This window comes from Anopheles moucheti, chromosome 2 (genome assembly GCF_943734755.1).
Source record: "Anopheles moucheti chromosome 2, idAnoMoucSN_F20_07, whole genome shotgun sequence".
NCBI lineage: Eukaryota > Metazoa > Arthropoda > Insecta > Diptera > Culicidae > Anopheles > Anopheles moucheti.
This window is the reverse complement of record NC_069140.1, coordinates 84,474,103-84,498,273: the sequence shown is the minus strand read 5'-3', so window position 1 is coordinate 84,498,273 and position 24,171 is coordinate 84,474,103. Positions and strand designations below refer to the sequence as shown.

At 47.0% G+C, this 24,171-nt stretch overlaps 1 protein-coding gene across 2 annotated transcripts; it reads left to right on the top strand.

Moving 5' to 3' along the window:
* Positions 1 to 6,674: 6,674 nt before the first annotated feature.
* LOC128310577 (putative inorganic phosphate cotransporter) lies at positions 6,675 to 22,862 on the top strand. Of its 2 annotated transcripts, XM_053047252.1 has the most exons (4): positions 6,675 to 7,444; positions 12,239 to 12,580; positions 21,106 to 22,001; positions 22,067 to 22,862. In XM_053047252.1, the coding sequence occupies exons 2-4, from the start codon at positions 12,529 to 12,531 to the stop codon at positions 22,685 to 22,687; spliced, it is 1,569 nt and encodes a 522-aa protein (XP_052903212.1). In that variant the 5' UTR covers positions 6,675 to 7,444; positions 12,239 to 12,528; the 3' UTR covers positions 22,688 to 22,862. The 2 variants fall into 2 exon arrangements, with proteins under 2 accessions (XP_052903212.1, XP_052903211.1); XM_053047251.1 differs by lacking the exons at positions 6,675 to 7,444; positions 12,239 to 12,580 and adding an exon at positions 17,579 to 18,298.
* Positions 22,863 to 24,171: the final 1,309 nt, after the last annotated feature.

Sequence of the window (24,171 nt, the reverse complement as noted above, 5' to 3'; positions counted from 1 at the left end):
CGTTCGGTAAGTAGAACACAAAGCTGTTAAGCATTTCTTACGTAGACAAATCTTCCGTATTCGTAGTTTCCGATGTTGATAACTGTCATCCCTGTCGAGTTTTGTTTGTTAACATTTTTTTATAGCACATCGTTTGACGTTAACTTTGTGCGCCAAAACGGGTACTCACTTTTATATGAGTGCCTCGTGAGTGCCTTGCTTTCGCACAGTATTAGCGAAGCTGGTCGGAATTTTAGAAAACGGGCAACAATATTAAATATAAATTAAAGTCTTGATGTAACCGACCGGCATGGTTGGTTATTTCTTCATGGCCCGTTCGCAGTTGAGCATGTCGTGCTGGTAAGGTCAGGCCATCTCCGACAGATCAAGTTTCAATTTATCCAAACAACGAGCTCGCTGTGTTCCTCTACGTCTCGTGCCGAATGGGTCACTGACGAGCTACCTTCCTGGCAGGACATTAGTCCAGCAGGCTCATAACGTGCCCCAGCCATCGTATCCTTCCGATTTTTGCTTCCGTCATCAGTTTAGACGTCTTTCGCCCGTGTAGTCCAAGACTCAAGACCTTCGTGCACTGCTGGATAAATCAGAGTGTGATATATACTGCATTTCGTGTCCTGCTGGAGTCTTCTGGATCGTATCTGGATCGTACTTGATGTACGCCTCTACTACCTCAAGATCGTCGCGGTTATCTAATACTCCGCTTTTCAGGCTGGTCTTCGAACGGTCAGAGACTCCGGCAAGCAAGTACATTGCCTTCCTCATATTTATCTTCTATCCGATCTCAAGGATTCGTATTTTAGTAGGGTGTAAGCTTCGTAGAAGGGAGCAGATGTACATCAGAGTATGTCGATGCTATCTGCGAAGTCAAGGATTGAGAGAGAATGGATGTAAATCGTACCCTGGTTGTTAAAGCTTGGAAGGAATTTAAATTCTACTAAATGTAGTAAGCTAAGCAGAACGGCCAGGTGGTAGAGATAGAAGCGCCGATCTTTACACGACAGAAACCGGCCTAAAATATCATCCGGACTAAGCAGTAAGGACTAAACTTCTTGAGGTAGTAGTGCCAAGAAGAAAAGATGTACTAAGCATCCAATAAGCAGTGATGTGTCTCCATTTTTAATTTGACAATCGTAATGACTCATAGCTTTTACATTGTTGACTGAATTGATTATCTGTGCTAATGGTGTTGTCCCATGACGTCCAAAAAATGACTTACGCGATAGCACGTGCTCTGCTCGTGCGAATAGATAGCACTTGATCGATCTCCTTTGCAGCGATTGTTGTCGACCGATCGAGTCGAGTTATATGCAGATGCTGTGCAATATCTCATCCAGCGTTCATTGACGCGAAACGATGCATATTAACGAGGGCAGTATCGTTGACAACAGACGGGTACACGTGTAATCGGAAGGGTGGACAAGATTCCGCTCAAACAATCATTAGCCGAGCGCGCATATGTATATTTGCATATTGTAATAACAATGGTTTGGGGGAGGGAAGTATTATTCATCACACAGCCCTTTCTGTGGAGCAGACGGTTACGTGCCTGAAAATGCTGACGAATGCTATCTTGTTGATAAAGCAGGCACTCTGTCTCGGTACTCGGTATTTGCACAAGAAGTAATCCTCCCGAGCCTGCTCATAATGTCTCAGATCGGTAGAATCAATATGTATGTATGTAAAGTTCGTTACCGTAAAATGGTATCGTGTGGTACAATGAATGAAAAAGCCACCGCGCTCAAGCAGTTGTCTCATAAACACCTGATCAACAACATGCAGCTTTTTTCGTGGTGGCGTTGTACATAACTCCGTTTTACAGTGTCACGCACCCTTTTGCAAAAGCAAACAAGAACAATGTTGACTATATTTTGATGCAATCGAATCGATCGTTTGTTTCCGTTGGTACAGTTGGTACGACACTATCGGGTAGCATCTCAAGGGATGCTGCAGATGGGAACGGTTAAACAATGGCAGTTGTTGTAAAGTGCATAGTCGACGACGATCAATTAAAGACGATCGAAATAATATTTTGCTTTCATCAGATACTTTAGAATAGCTCTCAAAGAATCTTTAGAACATATAAAATACTCTAGAAAATAGCCAGGATCTCTTATGTCACACTGCTGTCAAATGTGGGCAATGTTGTTGAGTACCAATAAGAGGCAGGTCCTTGTATTGTACATTGTTTTCGATTTTAATCTGCATGAATTATTCTTATGATTTCTTCAACGTTTGCCCTAACCCAGACAGACTGACTCATCATCAATAATCACTTGAAGGTCGCTCAGTAGCTTGTTATCACTTTTTAGCATTGTCTCGCCTAAAGATCTTCAAAGATCAATCAGTGGATCACATTTGTTGCGTACGAAATTTGGCCTCACTTGCATCTCTACCCGATTGTTTCCAAAAATGGCGCAGTAACCGCGTCAAGGGAATGCGAAATACTGATCTCCACGGTCGGAAGCATGGACAAAACTGCGAGATCCAAGGCGCTCTCGATGCGCAACCTAATAACAGCAAGGTCATTCGTCCTCTGTTATCTGTCCCTGGGGTAACTTTTACGACGAAGGAGCAGATCTCTTCCGGCGTTATCTTTGGCAATGCAAACTGTTGCCAATAACGACGAGGACGACACCTATCAACACACCCCGATGGCTGATACACGGGATGACTCTGCTACAAATGGCTCTATCTGTGGTTGACCAGGTTTCCGCGGAGGCAGCTGGGAGGAACAGATAAAAGGTGCCCGATTATGATCATACACGCGGCCACGGTCCAACATGACCATTGTAACGGTAACGTATCGATCGAGTGGCATGTGTGGGAGCGCACAATCGGCTTCCGTGATTGACAACATACTAAATTGGCCATCTTCAGATGGAAGGCGCATGCGGGTGTGTGTTCAGACCACCGCGTCGGCTCGTGATGGAAAGCACGCCCATCACGTGAAGCACGCTGACATCGAGGCATCGACCGAGGGCCTCGACAGGCGTATGCCTTCCGATCTCCTCGACGTTCCTCTCGGTTGGCGTTTGCTTATCAGCGCACAGGTTTCGCCTGTGGAGCCCGTAACAGAATACATTGTGTGCAGTTAATTGCTGTAACTGCAGAAGCGTCAGAAAATGGGCTAAGAATAGTATCAGACACTGCTGTGGCCGGGATGGATGGGTGGGTAGCATTCGGAGGAATGATAAGCCTGAAGGGAGATATCTTTCCCCGGTGACTTCCTTTTGGTTTTTTTGTGAACGTTTCTAGTGCACGATCACTTATCTATATGGTACCAGCGCAAGATGAGAGCGTAATCATTATAGTAATAATTAGTAATAGATGAACCACGTGCATAATGGACCTGGAACCGTGCTCCGGGTCGGTGCTGGGAGCAATTATGACTCGAAGGATTGTAAATCAATTAATGTATCAGCGTGTTTAATGCCTCATTGTTCCTTGGTGGAGGTATGCCGACGCTACGGAAGCGTAGCTGGTGGCACGAGGCTGCCAGAGGTGGTACCACGAGCAAGGTTATATATTGCATCAGATGGAGCCGTCCCGCACGACCGTTAGGAGATTTATGACGGAGTACGCGGGTTTTTGGAAGAGTGGACGAACGACCACCCGCTAATACCAACCATTGACGGCTGTTTATCCCTCGATGATTGATTAATTGATGTGTGGCAGAGCTGACAGCAGGAACTCGGGGTGGAACACTGATTGATTTCCCGCGCCCGATTAATCGCATCGTGCGCATGACGTAGCAACTCCACGGGGTAGAGATTGTGGCAGACTCCGAGAAAAAAACAAAAGAGGCTGAGCAGAAGAATTCCGTCTAGGAATGATAATGAGCGATTTTTACTTTGCCGATAAAGATCTCCACAGCGGTGTGAGCCATTATTCCACCATATTGCACCATTTTGCAACGAAAAACAGGATATTATAGGTCTTGTAGACAGGACACAACGTAGACTTTATGGAGACGTAAATCGACGCTGTTTGGGAGCCATTTTGAATCAAGAGATGTGCTAGAGTGTTAGTGCCTTTACTGCCACTAGGGTTGTAAGTCTCGCACAATCTACAAACGTGTGGCAGGCGAGCTGTCTTTCACTCTTATGGGGCGAAGTGCGCCATCCCGAAATTTGGCACATGCCTTCAACCATCCTTTGAAGTGTCGCTCAGCGTGATTTGACATTGACTGGCATGGAGATCTGTATTGCTGCATCTGTCCACAGCACGTGCCTATTTTACAGCATTTAAGCGAACCGTATTTGTACGTGATGTGGCAGCTATCAACAGCGAATTGGTTGGTTGTCTGGTGAATGATTTTACGATGTTAGTCGTACGCTGTACAACTTGTTTGTTTTGGGGAGGTGAAGTCGCATGCCTAGATATCGCACACCGGATCATCTTCGGTATCTGTCGATTGAAGTTAGCTAGTGTACCTACCACGGTGGGTAATAAACCACCTCCACGCGTCTCGGCTGCATCAGGGGGGAAAGCCCGGTGACAATGTAAGTGCAAACACTTCCATGTCCCCATCATTAGCATGTACAGCATGGTGAAAAAGCAAGAATACGGCGTCAGCGTGTTCACGTAATGAAAAACGTGGACTGCAATATTGGATGGGATTAGGCGCTGGAGTTCTATAGACATCAAAGAGAAGCGCTTTGTTCTCCATTCTCGAATGTCAGACAATCACGTGACGTTCGGTGAAGAGATCCAATGAAGAAGAGATCTTTATTAGCACCAATTTGGTAGTTACAATCAGGGTGTTTGTGCGCAGTAAAGAAAGGGCGAGAGAGAGAGAGATAGAAAGAGAGGGAAAGAAAACATTATAAACTATTTAATGTCAACCAATGGGCATAATTGTAGGTGACGTCTTCAGTTCGTTGTATACTATTGTTTGCAAGATCACCCGGAAATGAAATGCAAAATTCATTCCAATTTTGACCACAACCATCAACGACCACCCGACAACGGTTTACAACTCTTAGTGTCAACCATTGAGAGTCATTTGTGACGTATAGGCTAGTGTTTGCACTGCCATTCAACGTGACCCAGACGCTGTGACAGTGTGATGTTTGCTTGAGCATCAAGAATCCAGGCACACTAGATTGCGGTGTGTCGAACGTTTCTAGTTGGGTTCTAATCCGCTGAGATGATCATGACCCCCATTCGGTTTAGATTTCGAGTACCGCTCTCCCGATAAGCCGTGGTTTGATAAAGCTTAATGAGTCGTATTCGCGCAAGGTCGTTTTCGGTACTCTGGTGCGCCGCTTGACACAGGCTTGGTGACAGGTGGCACCGATTTCTTCAGGGTTGTAAATCGTGCGAATAGTGTGTTTGATGCGTGTTGCCGATAAACGGCATCTAAACGGAGCCGAAACGATCGGGAGTTTCGGGGAGATTCGTCAATTAGACCCCATAATCAGTAAAGGTGGCAAATCAATCAGATGCTACCGACCACCCCATTCGGTTGCTGGTAAAGATAGTTGATTGATTGTGATGCAGGATGTCATTATGGTGGTGTTATAGTTGCTAAACACGAGTTGCCGAGAGCAATTAACCTTGACAGTGTGGTGATGCCTGTTTAGTATTACTTTTTTCCCCCTTTTCGGGACGGGATTCACCATATTCCGGATACTGGTCCACAAAATTAGCCAAGCATCACTTTGTAATGTAATGTGCCTTGTAAATCAATAATTCTACACGCGGTACAACAACACACACACTCGATCTACCGCCGGCACTTAAGTGGTTCGGTACGGTCGGTGTGCTTCCGTTTGTCATGTTTAATCGATTGCGTTTGCAAACTCCCGGGGCAGGTTCCGATGGCTGTGTTTTCGTAACATTTCTCCACTGTTTTATTGTTTATGTCCTCACCTTCCCGCCTACTGTGATGTCTCATTAAACATCATGTCGCAAAACAAAAAAACAGAGCTTGTTTGTTAAGATCTGCTGTTTGCAGCAAATAATCACGCTCAAGGGGCACACACAAGGGGTTGCCGCGTCCTATCGATACCGCTGGTTGCTCTGTGATGTCCGAGCGGCATATTAGCTCAGTGTGTGCACAAGTTGCCCGAAGTGGGCGCGGAAGGACTGCCGTACACATCAAAGTGGTTTCGATGAGGACCCGTGCGAAAACGGATCGATATGGTCGGGATTTTGAAGACGGATCGGTAAAATCAATGAAGCAGTGCTTGAATGAAACATTCGTACTGATGGCGCGGATGTTCTGGGTAAGAGATAACGTGAATTGCAATGAAATTTGTTGGTAAAGCGAAGCTATTTACGATTACTGTTCCACTAACTCCAACTCTAGGGAGATCGTACAGCACTTGATCGCAGTGGATGAGATACGCGAAGAACCGCTTATCACGCAATTACAGCGTCTAATGAGTAGAAGGATGTTCAAATGATTTTGAAGAGGCTCGGCAGGAAAAAAAAGCCACCCTGGACCTGGCTGAAGAGTAGCGGAAGAGCGCTGAAAATCGTGCGCGCGTCATGTTCTTATCATCGCACATCCTTCGCTCCCTACTTTCCGCACTTTTTATGCCTTCAACACTCATACACGCTTTCCCTTTCCGACGACGCATCATCCGCAAGCTCGGGTGCAGTCCGGTCGCGATGTGTGTGCATGCGGGGTCCGATTGTCTCCTCCGAAAATCCCGAACACAGCTGATAATATAGCGCACGATTGACACCCGATCGGAACGTACGGCGGCCCGGTACAGTGATGGTGGTGGAGTGCGTGTACTACGCACACCGCCGTTCGTGCCGGTCGCGAGATCGCTGTAGGGATTGTTTTGCCCTCGTAGCGTAGTAGAGACAACAACAAAAAAACAACACACATTCGTGGTGTTGGTAGGCGCTAGATTTTATATAAATAATCAACGGCCGCTAGTACGGTCGAGTGAGTTCAAGCGTGTGCGCCAACAAAGCATCGTCGCAGCAAAACCTGCGCGCGGATCCTCAATCCCGCAGCGAGAGAGCGAGAAGATCATCATCCAACAGCGGAGACGATCATTATCGATCAACGGTTTTTGTTTCTGTTTGTCTGACGTTTGTTTTTTTTTGTTGTTTTTCCGACTTCCGAGCCGGAAAAGTGCGGCAAGAAACAAACATCATCACCATCATCATCATCACACAGACACAGATTCAGAAGGAAAGCGATGGCCCATCTCTCCCACGCTACTAGTACGATGGCACTACACACCGACAGCAACGGTGCCGGTTGTCAAGTTTGACAGCACGTATTTGCTCAGCAGCAGCCACCAACCGAGGGGTTAAGTGTAGCGAAGCAACAACATCCGACCGAATCGGAACTCCATTCCCCACCCAACAACACCTTGGCTGGTTCGAGCATTCAATCCCGGCTGTCTCGCTTGGTATCGGCTTTTGACCACTCAGTAATTGCGAGCAGCAATCAGTGTTGGCAGCAACCAAAGTTTGTGTAAGTAAAATTCGTACCATGCAAAAGTCCCCCTCACATCTCTGTGTGTCCGTTCAGTTCATAATGAAGTCCTCCCGTGATGTCCTCATTTGTGTTCCGTTTTAGCTGTGTTCGTGCGTGTCGTGAACTTGTGAAGTGCGAGATTAGTGATCAGTTTAATCATGTCCAAGCTATCGAGGAAAATTATCACTCCATCCAGTGGCTAGTGGGGGGTACGATAGGAACTCTGTGACTCGCTTACTAGTGGAGGTGTTGCTAATATGTTTTAAACACATCACGAATGGTACGAATTTAACACGGAATACCGAGTTCACCGTACTCGTAAACTGCATTGATAATTGGTGAATCGTAACGAATCCATCAAACCATAGCCTCCCCCCACCCAAATGGCCAGTTCGTAAAGCTCCAATTGACCTAGAAATGGGAGAACTCATCAACAAGCCCCACCTGTTTGGCAGTAATTTGGAACCTATTAGCTATTTTTGGTAAGGTTTTGTGTTGGACGTACCTACGTTGTTTGTTGGTACAAGTGGGTTTTAGACGCTACGCTACAACAACGCTTGTGTACTAGGCTCGTTCGGTAGACTCCACAATGCGCTAGAATTTATTGAAGAATTTAAACACAGAGCAGTGCGGTACACTGCTTGACAAAATGTGCCGAAATGTATTGGTTCGGTTTCGGCCACTCAGCGAGTGATCGTGATAAAGAGAAAGCGACAAGTGGTTGTAATAATCATGCTGCCAAATATCACGCGTACACTGGAGAGTTCCAAGAGGTGCTTGGAAGTCATCGCACGTGTACTGCTGAAACAGGGGTTGGTTTTTTTTTATTTGTCGTATGAGCGACTACCCCACCACCATTGGGTCTTATTTGTGTGCAAGATCGTACGATCTTACATCGCGCAACAAGAAGTCCGACGTCTTGACAGGACTTTCATTTAGGGCGTAAATATTTGTACTACAGTTCGGCGAATTCTTGGGGAATGATCGGCAAAAATGATACAGCCGTACAGTACCTTCAACGGCCACCGAATGGTTGTGACGAAGTGAAGGTTATAAAAGCAAAATGAAAGAGAGGAAAAAAAACATTCACATAATTTTCATTCATCGGACTCTCGGCGCGGATGATCCGAGAGGTCATCGTGCGCGAGTGATCTTCATCTGCCGTGCTGTGTGTGGTGTTTTCTTTTGGTTTGAGTGTTACAACAAGTGTAGCGTGCGGGGAAAATTGTTCGTGCGTGAATATTTTCACGCCCTTGCGTTGTGACCGGTGTTGGGAAATTGGATGGGGGAGAGGAATCCTCAACCGGTGGTTTGTGTTGGACATTGGACTGTGATTGTTTTCCCCGCTTGCTGTCATCACATCCATTTCAAAGTCACGATAAATGTTCGCTCACCAGCGTGAGATGTCCAAGCAACCGGGTGAGATATTTCAACCTTGCAACTGCTTGGAAAATCCCTGCATGTTTATGGCGTTCTCACCCTTCACATTCTATTCACGGTGGTGCGCCATAATCGATTCGGAATCGAATCGAAAGCATCTCCGGGCATACACATTAATCAAACAGCTGCAAACAACCATCTCCGTAACTGTTATTAGCTTCACATATTGTTTGCTCCGGCGGAAGTTGACTGATGATGCGATGATGCGCCTGGAGGGGGAGAGAAAAAAAAACACCCACGATTGTCCGTGCAATGGGAAGTCACAGATAACGCTACCGGCATTACCGGCACCGTACAATGGAACCACCCTGCCGTACAGCTAGATTTGAATATCCCACCCAAAACCCCCGACATTGATGAATGTGAATCGCGTAAGGTGAACTAGAGATCGGACGAACACACGGATTCCTTTGCTTTCGGTCCGTGGCATGGGAGTTATAAAGAAGCGGTACCGATTGTGTTTCGTCAAGGTTTTGTTGCTGTATACTATCAGCCGAGACGGCACGAGACGGCACTTGGAGCGAAATAATAACGCCATCATGAAAACAACTCTCATCAAAATGGCGCAGATGTACGAAAGTGATAGTCATCGCAAAATGATTGCAAAACATCGTGTGCGAGGGGTCGAGTAAATCGATAGAATAACAGATTAGCTTGAGATATTTGAGGTGTTCTAGAGAATACGGTTTATCATGGAGTTTGGACATGGAGTCATTCCCCTTTCTGTGCTTAATTGCATGTCTGTGAACTTTAACTCACCTTTGCCGTAGTTCATTGGGTCCCTTTAACTGGTAGCCACTCCGATGCGGAACCAACGGCGAAAGGTACTTCAAACAGCAGAACGGAGGATAAGCAGCTCACCTGCAGCTACTGCTATCGCCACTTTCCTGAGCTGTGTGGTCAAGTTCCGCTCGTCGGTATGCGGGATTTACCGTCGAGTGAGAATTATGTGACCGCTCCAACAGCGCTCCACCGATGATAGCCCATTTAACCAAAGGTGGTGAAGTACCGGAATAATAACTTCGCACAAATTCCACACGTCCGCGGTACATTGACTGATTGTTGATAAGCGGGTCGGTCGGACGCGTGTTCCAACGCGGGCTCAATTCTCGAACGTGGCGATACGGGAAGACCGTTACATATGCACGCCAAAAGGATCGCGCAGAATGAGTCAAACAAAAGAAGTAGCACTTTCGTTGCACTTCACGAAGACATATTATGTATGCTTGGAGGCGCTTCTTCTGTCGTCCATGTGCCATAAATGTTTAATCAGTTGACTTGAGCTGCGCGCGTTTTACAAGGCCGGCAAGGGGTTTGGTGGCAACCATGGCAGAGCACGTTGAACTGCGCGGTCAGTACAGTTGGAATCAGATGGATCTCGGTTTTGGGGGAAGTAGGAAAATCGAAAGTGATAACTCTCCGGGGCCAGTATGTGGAGCACGCATGTCTAGCCCGGTGATCTTGGTCGTCAATGTGGCTGACCTTTTCTTGTTGACGCGTTTTGTTTTGATCGGCGAGAACTTGAACTCCGAAAGGGAACTTCCAAAGAAGCCGGAAGGATGAAAGTGAACGCGATCAAAGGAATTGAAGAAACAGCAAAGGAGGAGATGGCCATGACTTTGAACTCCTAATGGTGAGGCGGTATCTAGTACGTCTCGCTTACGTGACGTTTACATAAAGACGTGTCTAGCCTACTTCGATGGAAATTTTATGTTTTGGTCAGGCGCTTGTTTACGTACGGTGTGTTTACGGTGATTGAGTTCTCAAGAATTGATTGGCCAAGGAATGTCTGAGGAATGTCTTATCAAACCTTGTTCCAGTGGTCCCTTTTTGGCCGTATCCTGCCGTGCATGTCCACGCACGTCCTGCAGAGTTCCGAGAAGGCAATCCAACCATTACTTACCTGTTTCGGTCCCTTTTTTTCGTGTCGCAAATTTTCGAAAGGTGGTTGAATTTTTGAACACACACTTCTCTTCTCTTCTTTGTGTTTGACTTTCACGTGCCATGGGCATGAACGGCAGGTGTGGAATATTATTCTCAATTTTCATTAATGCCTTTCCGGAGGCAAAACAACCCTGCGATGCGTTTTTGCGACCAGTGTGTTGTGTGCCTTCGGTGGGTCTGGTAGAGTGCAGGCGGTGTGGCAAGGGTGATGCTATTGTGTGTGCGTGCGAGATACGTGTGTGTGTGTGTTGGCGCTTCATAGGTGAGCCCCCGTGTAACACGGAGCCGTTATTTCTGTTCCACGCGGAACGTGTGCGCAATTGTGCAATGGCTATCGGTTCGCACGGTTGTGCTAAACGGTGCAGTAGATTCAACGTGTGCCAGGTTCCAGCGCATGTAAACACAATTGTCCGATGTGTGATAGGGTGATACCGGACCGACAATAGTTGCGTGTGTACCGTGTTCGACAATTGCCCCAAAACATACCGCTCGTGAAGTTGCAGAAAGTTGCACTAGAGGTAGGATGCGTGCAAAAACAAACAAAAAATGCGCCAGATCTGGTGAAAGTGTGATAATTGACGGGTGGTGTTGGAGACCCTCCCGTTCCGATAGCTGACATTTTGCGACCCTCGATACACGCCAACGAAAGTTCGCCGCTTACCGAAAAAGTTCCCCTTGCTCCAGCGGGTTGCCGTTTTGGGCTGTTATGCAACGTGTGGAACCTGCTCGAGAGCGAGGTGTCGTTTTTGGGTCTTGGGATGTTGTCTACCGTGCCCGAAACATAATTAATGAACGTGTGCAAAACTCTCGTTACTCAATCGCATGGAAAGTTTCGCAAAGTTGGGAAAGAGAGTAATAATTCGTTTGAAAAGGTTTGATCACGTGATCCGGTGTACCAAACGCCCAGAAGAACACAGGGAGGCTAAAAGGGGAGGTTAGAAAAAATAATCTCAAACAATCGGATGATTCTCACGTTTTGCCAAACAAGACGGTGACGCGAATCGGTGATCGCCAGACAAACAAAAAAGCACACCGCATTAACACACCGGTGGCGGCGGAGGTTCTGGAATAAGGTCCAAAGTGTCAGCAGGAGTGCCACAATAACTCTTATTATTGAACACCAAACAGAGAAGCTTCAGTGAACGTGATGCTACTACTACCGTTGGATTAGCTGTGTTGATATCTAGTTTTGTTTTTCGTTGAGGTTACGAGCGTTCCTTAGAAGACGTTGTTTGTTTATATTAATTAGAGGTGTTAATTTTTGCTTACTAAATAGGGGCTATAGCATGGCGTTGTTTCATTATCAGTATTATTAGCATTTTAATGTGTTTTCCTTTGGTGAGTTAAGTGCTCTTACTCATTTATTTATTTTAATTCTTATTTTTTTTTTTCTTCCTCTTTTAATAGAAATGGTCGCCTAAACAACAGCAACGTGCTACACTGAGATCGCATTATAACAACGTGCTGTTTAGTATAGTTCGTACTTTACAACCAACCATCCATTACGGAACGTACATAGTACGCGAACGAATAGACGGATAGACAAAAGAACGAGGCTACTAAGAACAACAACAGTATTAGCATTATCCACACAACAACATCGTCCATACATCATCTTACAAATCTGCTGCAAGGCTAGGCAGAAAGCTAGGCTTAAACCAAAGGGCGAAAAGTGATCGTGAACACAGAAACCAATCATGACGGTCAGCAAGGAGTATCTGGCTAACGCCGAACAGGAGAAACCGAACCGTAAGTATAAACCGCGCTTAGTATCACATCTTGACAGCTTGCTCTATCGGTGGTGTCACTAACGGTAGAAACCTAACCTCACTCTGCTGCCGTGCATCATAACATCGGGGTTCGACCGTGGTTCTGGCGCCAGCACCGTCTGGTGTGCAACAGCAACACCTGACCGTGACATTGAGCGCAACTCAACAGCAAACGCGGCACCTTGCGCGGCGGGTATTTTTTTTTTGCTGTGGCAAGGCAGGTGCGCTCAGTTCGCTGGCCTTTAGTGTGTTTGTTTTGCCCGCAAATCGGTGTTGCAAGCTGCTGTTTTGCATACTTTTTAAGGAGAGGACATGCGATTCCAGCATAATGATACGGATCTCTAACCCCATGTACCTGTCCGCTCGGTAAGCTTTCGACGAAAGGGTCGCTTCCGGGGAGGAGGTTTTTAGATTTGCCCTACACCAGCACGCGGGATGCGCTTGAGTGTAAGCGGATAGCGGAAGAGCTCGCTCTAGATCCTGTGTGGCAGGTAGCGCAGGTTAGTTCGCCCCTCTGTAAGGTCGGATGCGCACTGAAGCGTATGCGATAGTAACGCGCCACCACACATGGTCACACCGGCCCCGGGGGTACGTCACGTGGTTCACGGACGCCGGTCTCGGATGCGTGGAATGTGCGAAACGTGTACCGCAGCATGACGTGCGCTTGTAGCTCATCGGTAATGCAATGCACGACATCCCACTAGGGGGGGGAGGCTGTCTGGAGAAAAATGTGAGGAGGAGAATATTTGCGCACGAGTTGTGACAGTTTCTCTTACAGGCTAGGAATTCTTCCGGTAACCGATGAACAGTTCTGGAACGCTAGAACCGGTGTGTATTGTAGTTTGAAATTAACATGCATTTACGACCGGTCACCCTTTAGTGTGACATTTATAGGAAACTTTCTTATTAGGTTGCTCTTCAAACGGCTAACAGACGGTGATAAATGCGAAATATTTATAGAATTTGGAGTCATAAAAGACTCGTCCGAGTTGAACGTAATTGGCGGGAGTCAAAAACTACCTTGTTGTTGATAAGTTGATGGGCCTGTTAACGTCGCACATCAACAATAAAACGAGAATAAAATTATACTCGGTTCAGGAGAGAAGATTGCACACGATAATATGGTAGGAGTAAAAACACCGCCAAAATTGTACCTCATTTCAGGTTCTGTTTTGATCGCCAGTTTTTTTCATGTCGAATGCACTGGAATGTGTTCGTAATTGGCGTCAGTTTCGGTGTATTGCATCATCACAACACTGTTCCATCGCATGGAGCGCTGAAATTCTGTTGATAATTAACACTTATTAGATGTGTGTTTTGCATTGCAAGGTGTATCATTAGGCAAGGGATCCTCAAGACACGATGACTAACTCAAAACGTAATGTTGTTGGCAAGGTGGGGACGAAAGCGAAACCCAAAAACAGAGCTATTACCACATCCGTCGGAAGTTGACAAAAAAAAAGAAAACCTGATGGCATGCAAACACGCCAATGGTTTGTGTTACTCATCTTCGTTATCTGGCAGTGTTGCTCGGCTAGCTTTTATCTACCCAGCGCCGAGACGGTCCATTCCTGAGGTCTTCACCCCCTGATTAGCATACATTGCGGTGCGAAATGTGGTCCGCTTGCAATTCAGGCGCATTCCACCGTCACATATCTTGCTACTCCTAGAGTTTGTACTTTTTTTTATTTGGTCGGTGTTGACCACCAATAAATCTACACGCAATACGCCGTCAACCGTGGGCGACAAATCGTTCATTTCCTGTACCGTGCGTATGCCAATTGTTCAATTATCGCTTCATGGCGGTAACAATGTTAATGTGGCAATTCAAGATAGAGGGCCAAACAATTGGGCATCGTGGGAGAGAGAATTAGATTTGATGATTTCCTCATTAGAAACGCAAAAGATAAAGACGAGGAGACAAAAAAAGCGATCAATTAAATGCAGCAACGCTGTAAATAATAATGGCAAAGAGATAGGAAGCATGCTGTGCCGATTCGTTTATCTACAGGTTGAAACGTTTCAATTTCAATTGATGAAACACCTTGAAATATTGTTGACACGAAATATTTCAAGTGATTCATTTCGCTGAAATGTGAAATGTTTTAAATTCAAATTGAAACATTTCGTTTGGTGAAAATCGAATGAAACATTTGGAAAACGGTTAAAATGGTGGATTTGTGTAATGTGAAGCAGCGTGTAGATCTAATATTCTAACGTACAATCTCCCTTTTATACACTATCATTGCAAGACCTGCAATTAAACATGTGTTTGACGTCTTTTTGTGTGTTTTACATACATTTAAAAATATATGGCGTTTAAAGAAAATCTAAATCATTTACATAAATCAAGCAAGAATGACGAAGGTATTGACGATTTAGCCTAACGATTCAGTGTAGTCAAGTAAAAAACCAGTTTTTTGCTTGAATATGTTAATAAAAGTTTTGTTAAAATGCATTAAATCATTGAAAAAATATTAAAATGTCTAATGACGTACTACTGTGGCTATGACGTACACTAACTCTTGAAAACTAATCAGAAGTTAATATGCTGTCAGAAGTGTGCAAAATATCGTCAAGAACATGCAAATCGTAACATTAAATTTCCATCCAGACGAATTCATTTGGATCTGTTTTGCTTTACAGTTCTTACCCGAATAACCTCAAGGACCGGATGTTTTTATCCGCTTTATGGGTGTCTTCAACAATTAGGCTGACTTGGCCCTCTAATTGCTAAGGTTTTATTGCTATGTTGATGACGAGTTGCCACCTTGTGTTTTGTTGGAAACAAATTTAGACTATTTCAAAAGTGCTCTCGCTATCTGCTATCTGGTGGCGCGCCCTGCAGAAGGTTATAAAAGAGTTCGAATCTCTGGAAGGGAATCTGTTGTATGTACACAACTATACTAGTGGGTGATGAAGGTGTTGATGTTTGTCAACTGTTATCATCCAATGTTTTTGTGCCCGGGGAGCACACACCCAGTGTACAGATCTGCTATCCGTTAATGATCGATTGAAGGTGACGCCTTAGTGTGGTGGTGATGATAATGATGGGCTGATTCACCATTGTCGCCACTATCAGCGTTGGTCTGAACAGTTTGACAAACACAGTCCACTGTGCCCCAATGCTGAATCCCATGCCCTGTTGCCGTGATCACGGTGGACGCAGGTGGCAGGCTTTCGTCTAATGAACGCTAGTCAACGCGTCCAAAACGGGGGGCATTGGAGTGTCCGGTGTCTTCTGAATTCTTGAACGTGGGCCGGCTTCACGAAACGGTCTCCCGATCGCACCAGAATGTAGTACAAACCGGTGCCATATTCCAAGCACGATAGCTAGTGGCGTAGGCGCCACTTGAGGGCCACGACCTGCTCCGCTGTCCAAACGAGTGGATCAGCAAACAGCAAATGATCATGCCCTTGTGCGAGGGTGGGTGGGTTTTTTTGCGTGAGCGAAACCTGATGCAGCCGTGCGCGGTGCTATTAGCCCACCGGAGAGCACACCATTACGAAATGATGAAGACTAATGCTATTGAAGGTTCATCCTTCCGGTTGTACTTAAAGTAGAATCAAAGATAAAAACACACACACACACCAAGCGAACCGGATCTGTTGGAGAAATTGTTTGTGATGCTGGTGACGTTCAGTGATATCAAGCCACGTCAAGGTGGGACTATGCCCGTCTGCCCACTACTTCTGGCGACGGTACACCTCAACGATTGTCTCGTGGATTACGAATGGTAGTGGACTATTTTTACCCACAAAACACCGACCGGCGGAACTCGGATACAGATCGGATGGTGTTTTGACTTTTTCGATGGTGAGATAGCGACGCTGTTTAACACTTTTTGGACATTGTTTGGCTGTGTTTCGGTTGTGTCTCTGTATCACGCCAAGCGTAGTGCAACACCCCGTGCCCGTGTGTTTGTTAAGAACCGACTGCACTGTCACGTATACATTGCGAGGGTCATCAATGGTCGGGCCTGGGGTGGGTTTGGAGAACTAGGTCATCCTGCGTCCAAGCCGGTGACGGCGTTGCAGTTTCACACATGCCATGCCATTCACATCCAAACGCCCGAAAAATGTATGCGGTGTATGCAGCTAAAACATAACCGAAACACACATTCCTTTATATCGTGGAAGGCGGTGTAGTAGGCACGCGTGTTGCGTCTTGCAAGCCGATGATGATCACCACGGCAACCGACACAGCGGTTCAGTGAGCACACGTTTCGTGTTCGCCTGCTTCTAAGCAGAACCTCCCCTAGTTTTGGCATTTTTTTTTTCGTCGTACCATTTTGTACCACTACGTGTGTGTGTGCGTGTGTTTTGAAGGGTGTTAAAATAGTAATACGCGCCGTGGTGCCGCGAGTTACCACTTCCGTGAGTTCGAGTGAGTGCGTATTTGTAAGTGCGGTGTGATAGAGGTGTGTGCGGACACGCGTTATCAGCGACGAACGCGTTAGAAAGGCGCGTACCGCACCGTACAAGGGATTAGTGATTCCGGCGCGTGAAGAAGACGCAACGCAGCCTGTCGGTGTGCGTGTCAATAGAGATCGAGTGAGTCGAGTCAATCAGCTTTGTAATGAAGCTCGGCGCACATTCACAGTGCAGTGACGGTTGTGCACCTTGCTGAAAAGTTTTGCTTGCTCCGTGAAGTTTCCGCGTGCCTTGGGAGAAAGAAGGGGGGGCATTTGCATTTGCACACACACACGAGGTTTGGTTGATAAGAGGACGGAATCTCATCCCCCCATTCCCCCATCCCCGGAGTCGACTGAGACGGGTGGTCGATCCGGCTCAAGAACCATCACGAACACCGCGCATTGTGTGTATTTACATACCCCAATCATCGTTCCCCGCGTTCGGGTTGGTCGGGTTTTTGTCGCTGAAACGGTCTGAAACAAAACCACCGGTTCGCGCACCGTACCGTGCCCAGTACGTCGGAAGTGAACGAGCTGATCGGGTGGTTCGGGTACTACGGTTCGCTACGATCGCTGCGATACACAGAGGCCTTAGCCCACAGCATCTGACCGCGTCTGACATTCGCGCAACTGGGGGAGAGACCGCCCGGGTTTCACGGGGCGGACCGTGCTACACGTGATCACGGGACGGCAGGCAATCCCATCCAACAAATCAATGAACATAAATCAGCTGTTGTTGTGCGTCACCCATTACACCCATCGGTTCTTCACGTGCACGCCCGGTGTAAACAAGCGGCGGGAGGAGTCGCCGTCGAGTGTGCCGTTCGTCGTGACCTGCAGGCCGGCGATGCACCGTACAGGATCGGACCGTACGGAGCACCCATCCCGGTATTTGCCGCAGATCCAGCGCTATCAGGCGTAAAGAATCTCGAGCGAAGACCTCGCGTGACCAAGTGTGGCTCCACTTGACCGAACGAAATCCAGCCATCCAAGGCCACTCGATAGCGCTCAGTGTGCCATTATGTGTTTTGTGGTGATATAGTGCAGAAAACGGATAGCTTAAAACGACATTTAGCATCAGGGGCAGCCAGGAGACGCAGGATACTCCGAAAAAACAAAACAACAACCTCCGTCCAGTGACCGAAAGTTTCGAAGGCGCGCGGTTTGTGTGTGACATCCAGGCGTGCTGTAAAGAAAGATGGCAGAAAATCGTGAACGATCGGGCCATGTGCTAGTGTGGGAGCAGGCAGACATGGCGACGGACGAGGGCATCTTACCGGCAAGTAAGAACAAGCGTTCCATTACCCAGTTTGGACACGGTGTAGGTGTCGCGGCGTTAAATGAAATTAGTGATCATTACACTTAGGGGGGCCAAGTGCACCAATCGCATCCAAGCAGGTTGCATTGACCCTCGATCGGGTCGCTAGTATTAAAGGTAGTAGCGGTGGAATTTAAGATTTAAGACGCTTCTCGGCACGGGACCGGTTTTTTGTGTAAACAAGTGGGCTCCCGGTACGAAGTACGTGTTGTTGCTCTAATACACCTCTAACACCACCACCCTTTTAGACGGGTGTGTTTGTTTGTTTTTTTTTCGTCGTGGCAACGTGTTGGCACACATGCCGATTGTTTGTCTATCCGGTCGAAAATCTAATCTGCATGATTTATTGTTCGAGCAGCGCTGGTAAACCTGTGAAAGGGAACGTCCTCTACGCGCGTCCTCTTCGCCGAAGCCTGCCCGGGTTGTGAGGATCAATCATACAATTAATCAATAAAAGGGCGCCTAACGCTTCGCTCCTCTGCGCTGGGAAGATAATGGGAAGGTATGTCCATTAAACGCTGTGCGGTGGCGTGCCTTGATACGATTAGATTAGAAGCAGGAAGACGACTCCGTAATGATTGCGACTCCATGCCCACGGTACATCATCGTTAGCGCGCTGATTGATTGGGTGGGATCAAGCGGGGATCCAGCTCGATAACGAATGTTTGGAGCGATATTTTCACCATATAGGTCAATTCCGATGCGATGTGTGTCGCCGCCCATGCAGCCCATGATGGGTGAGGTTAGTTAGCCAGTCACGCTCAATCAGACCCATCGCGCACCCGTGATAAGAGCGGGGGGATCGCCGCGCCAGTGGACGACGTGTTTTGTAATCTTGATATCGGACCTAGCGCGAGCCCCAAACACGTGCGGGCGAGACGTTGCAGTTCCAGCTAAAGGATTAGAATGGAGTGAGTGTGAGCGCGGTGATTTAAGTGGCCGTCCCAGGGGTTTCTGTCACGCGCTTTCGCGTGTGTAGTATCCAACTACCCCTTGAAGTAGGTCGTAGGATATCTTGATCAAGCTCGATCGTTCAATTGAATTAAATTTTCACCAATTGCTGCTCCACTTGTGTGTTGCTACGGGATGCTGATGATGATCACATCTGAAGAGATATAATGGAAGGTGTGTTTGCCTGGGACGATTGCATTTGGGGACAAGATTGGTGACCAGCAGATGAGCTGCGCACCGTGTATTTGTTCGTCATCTGCTCAAACAACACCGGATATGCTTTTGCGCGGGTGGTGCATCGTAATTCTTTGTCAGGTTGTGGGTTGATAAAGGCGAATCCGTTGACCTCCGCGCTAGAGTGTTGCATATCTTGCAATGCTGCACACATCGCTTCAGGATTCTGGCAGATCTAGCGAAGCGTTTATCTGTTTGTCCATACTCAAATCATGCAAAGTAATACCCCGGGGTGCGGTTGCACGAAGACATATGGTGAACTAATGTCGGTTCCATAAATAAATCTCGCTTTGTTTCGTTTCCCCCCCCCCCCCCCCCCCCCCCCCCCCCCCCCCCGGTCCGGTCTCGGGCAAACACACATGCAATGTTGCAATTTTGTCCATCGTGTTGGTTGATGGCCGGCACGTGCGCACTGTTGACTGAAGCGCAAAATATAGCGTTACCAACATTACGGCGATGCATCGCACCCGAAACCGAAGCTGCGACCATTCTTCCCACGATCGGCGATGCCTGCTGATGATGGACGCCGCTGTTGTTTTCGGTGCAGGTTTTTCATTCCGCTTTTGACTCGTGCCGCGATACGTTCGGGTTGAGTTTGGGAATTGGGTGGCCCTTGCCAAAAGCAAATCAAACGCCGCTGCGCTGCTGCAATTACCAGCTTTGACAAATGGGTGTCACTTATGAGGCGAGCCAGATCGTAATGGGTTCTTTGGCGGTTTGGTTGTTTTGACAGGGAGCGTTGGAGAGGGAGAGTGTTGAATTTCACAGTGATTTTTTCGTATCACGAAGAGTGTTTTGGATTGCCAAATTGGGATATTTTTGTATGTAAATCTTTAAAATTATTTCACTATGTGGTGTGCTGGTCGATAGTGGTCATCAAGAATTCCTAGTCCTAGTTCCAAATTAATACATAAATAATTATGATGTATGTATTTAGGCGCTCAGACAAATTGAAGGCACTGATGTCCAAAATTCGATACCTTTTGTAAATTAAAATATCTTCATCGTTTGATCATACAAAATTTTTACTATCATGGGATCACTTATTCACTTCACCACTTGGGACAAATTTACATCACAATGACCCATAAAGTGTAGACCTACTAATACATCTTGAAACAAAGATTGCATATCTTCAGGCGCTCAAACAAGTTGGGTGCATTGTTGTCTGAATCTCTTTGATTTTGAATCTCTTGATACATTTCAATTTCTTGTATGATTACTAGTGGTTGGAATGATCACTCAATAGGATGGGACCATCTTCATAATGTCCCATAAATTGTAGATCAATAACGAAATTTTTTTAATACTGATTGCATACCTTCAGGCTCTTAGGCAAATTACTTCATTGTATGGATCCCTGCATGGTGGTTGTAACGTGCCTGTAGTTACTTATTATACTGGGAAAGATAGGCACAAAATAATCTCATAACTTGTAGACTAAAACAGTGATTATAATGCATTGATTGCATATCTTCAGGCGTTTGCAGAACTCCATGCCGCTAATGTTTTTGATAATCTTCATCCATGAGTTAACCGTTAAATTCCTTCACTAATCAAATTGATAACTCCATTTCCATTTTACAGAACGGTTCGGTACACGACATTACATCGTTTTCATGCTGTTCCTTGGCATGGCGAATGCGTACGTCATGCGAACGAACATGTCCGTCGCGATTGTCGCGATGGTAAACCAGACCGCTATCGAGAAGGATGCCGAGGTGTTCGACGACGAATGTCCCGATACGGACTATGGTGAAGATAACAAGGATGACGATAAGGATGGCGAGTTTATCTGGAGCACCAGCATGCAGGGCTACATTTTATCGTCCTTCTTCTACGGCTACGTCATCACGCAGATCCCGTTCGGTCTACTGGCCAAGCGTTACGGTGCGATGCGTTTCCTCGGCTGGGGTATGCTGATCAACTCGGTGTTTGCGTTCGTGGTGCCGGTAGCCGCCCGACAGGGTGGTGCCGGCTGGCTGATTGCCGTACGCTTCATCCAGGGGCTGGGCGAAGGTCCCATTGTGCCGTGCACGCACGCCATGCTGGCGAAATGGATTCCACCGAACGAGCGGTCACGCGTTGGTTCGATAGTGTACTCCGGGGCACAGTTCGGTACGGTCATATCGATGCCACTGTCCGGGCTGCTGGCCGACCACGGGTTTGACGGTGGCTGGCCATCTATATTCTACGTGTTCGGTATCATCGGCACGGTATGGTCGATCGCATTCCTGTTCACCTGCCACGAGGACCCGGTGTCGCATCCTAGCATTCGGGAGGATGAGAAGAAGTACATCCAGCAGTCGCTGTGGGGCAATGCGTCCGTGCACATTCCGCCGATACCGTGGATGAACATCGCAAAGTCGCTACCGTTCTACGCGATCCTGCTTGCGCATCTTGGCCAGAACTATGGCTACGAAACGCTGATGACGGAGCTGCCCACCTACATGAAACAAGTCCTACGATTCTCCATCAAGACCGTAAGTATTCTACATGCTGCATTGGAGAAACGTGCTTTAGTTCAAATCGTACCGTTTCGTTTCAGAATGGTGTTCTGTCCGCTCTGCCCTATCTGGCGATGTGGCTGTTCTCGATCCTGGTCGGTTGGGTTGCGGACTGGATGTTGACGTCGGGTCGCTTCAACCACACCTGGACGCGCAAGATCTCCAACAGCATTGGCCAGTACGGTCCAGCGATCGCACTCATCATCGCGTCGTACACCGGCTGCAGCCGAGCGCTCACCGTCGCCATCCTGACGATCGGCGTCGGTTTGAACGGTGGCATCTATGCCGGGTTTAAGATCAACCATCTGGACATTACGCCCCGGTACGCGGGCGTACTGATGGCATTCACCAACTGTTCGGCCAATTTGGCCGGTTTGCTCGCACCGATCGCCGCCGGTAACATCATCGAGGGCAAACCAACGATCGCGCAGTGGCGCATCGTGTTCGTGATAGCGGCATGCGTGTATCTGTTTACCGCCACGTTCTACAACGTGTTCGCGTCCGGTGCTCGCCAGTTCTGGGACAATCCGGACAACGACGAACCACAGAAGACCTCGATCGAGGCGCCGGTGCACAGTGACGTGAACGGTAGCAACGTTGGTAGCAATGGTACGGCGCCCGCAACCCTAACGCACCGGACGCTCAACGAGCAGTCGTCGTAGGGTTAGCACGCTGTTAAACAGGGAGTCGAACGGATTGAACATATCAGTCCGCAAAGACGAGAAAAAAAAACATATCAGTCCGCACGCGGTCGAATCAGTTAGCGAGTTAGTGAGCTATAGTGCAGAAACCGTTGTATTTATAAGGGGAAAAACGAATATTTCTTTGATAATGTAACGTACGATTGTATTTTTTGTTTGTTTTGGTCATCACCGTTAAATGCAAACGGATAGTTGTAAAATTTTTGGTATCCATTCTTCATGGATTTGTTTCTCGCCCATTGTAATTGCGCGTCGTTCTAGCTGCAATTGGGCTTGTTAGCTTTTTTTCTTCCATAATCCATGTGGAAACTTTCCTTCTTTCTTTTTGTTTTTATTTCTCATCAGCAAATTAAGTTTGTTTGGTGTGAAACGCTACTCTATGATTTGTTTCACTTTACTATTTGCTTCTTCTGTTTAACTTTTACGTTCTTTATAATTGTCGTTTATTTCCATATTGTTTGTTACAATTTTTTTGTTTGACGCGTGCCTTTGGGTGGGCATGCACCTACATAACTATTGATATTTGCTTATCGCTAACCTGCACGCTCCGTGTGAGAGTGTGTTTGTACATAGTTTCCCTAGCGACTAATCGAGAACATACTACCACTAATAGGCCATAAATGTCCGGATCGTTCAAATCCGAACCAGTTTCCGGTATCCATAGGGTTGTGAGCGTTTGCTTTTAGGGGGGTTTTTTAAGGGATGCAAAAACCTAACGAAACGCAAACAGCAGCTGTAGCATGTAGAGAGGTGCACGTGAGCGTAAGAATGCGAGGAATGTGTGTTAGCGATTGGTGTGCAAGAATGTGCGAGCTGAGAAAACATAAAACAAATGTGCGAATAAAAGACGCACAATAATGTTAGATGAAAAACCCTTCTTCCCGAAGGTGCGACACCAGCACACCAACACCGGTGCGCACCTAAACGCCCAACAAAGATGATAATGATAAAAAAGAACCGATAAGGATAATTTTGTTATAATGCGAACAAATGCAAACAACACAAAAACAACCGTCACCGTGCCTCGGTTTAATTGACGTGAATGTGCCGAAAATCTCCGTGCTTATTGCTGCCCGCTAGAAGTTCGGTACTGGTCAGGATGTATTGGGCTGTTAACGTACATTGACGTAATGTGAGTACATAATTCAACCGCCTCGCTTGTTTCGTTCTGTCGCATGGTTGTGAACGGCGTGGTGAGAAATGTTGTTTATTCCTTTTACGGGTTTCCTCCGGGCTTCCGCATATCAGCACCATCATCATCGAAACCAATCGAAGCCGAATGGCGAAAGCCAAAGCTCCGGAAGCAAGACATTTTCCGATGATGGCAACTATGGTGGCGTTGCACGCGAAAACTTGTTGCATCGCCCGTCCCGCTCCTCGTGCCGTTGAATGGTGTGGAAATTGATTAAGGAAGGCACGTACAGTTCAATACCCGCATAGCATAC

Excerpts from the sequence above, each read along its gene's own strand:
- LOC128310577 (XM_053047251.1), top strand. The coding sequence starts at position 18,214 with ATGGCAGAAAATCGTGAACGATCGGGCCATGTGCTAGTGTGGGAGCAG. Across the intron at positions 18,299-21,105 it reads CGAGGGCATCTTACCGGCAA|AACGGTTCGGTACACGACAT; the intron begins GTAAGAACAAGC and ends TCCATTTTACAG. Across the intron at positions 22,002-22,066 it reads TACGATTCTCCATCAAGACC|AATGGTGTTCTGTCCGCTCT; the intron begins GTAAGTATTCTA and ends GTTTCGTTTCAG.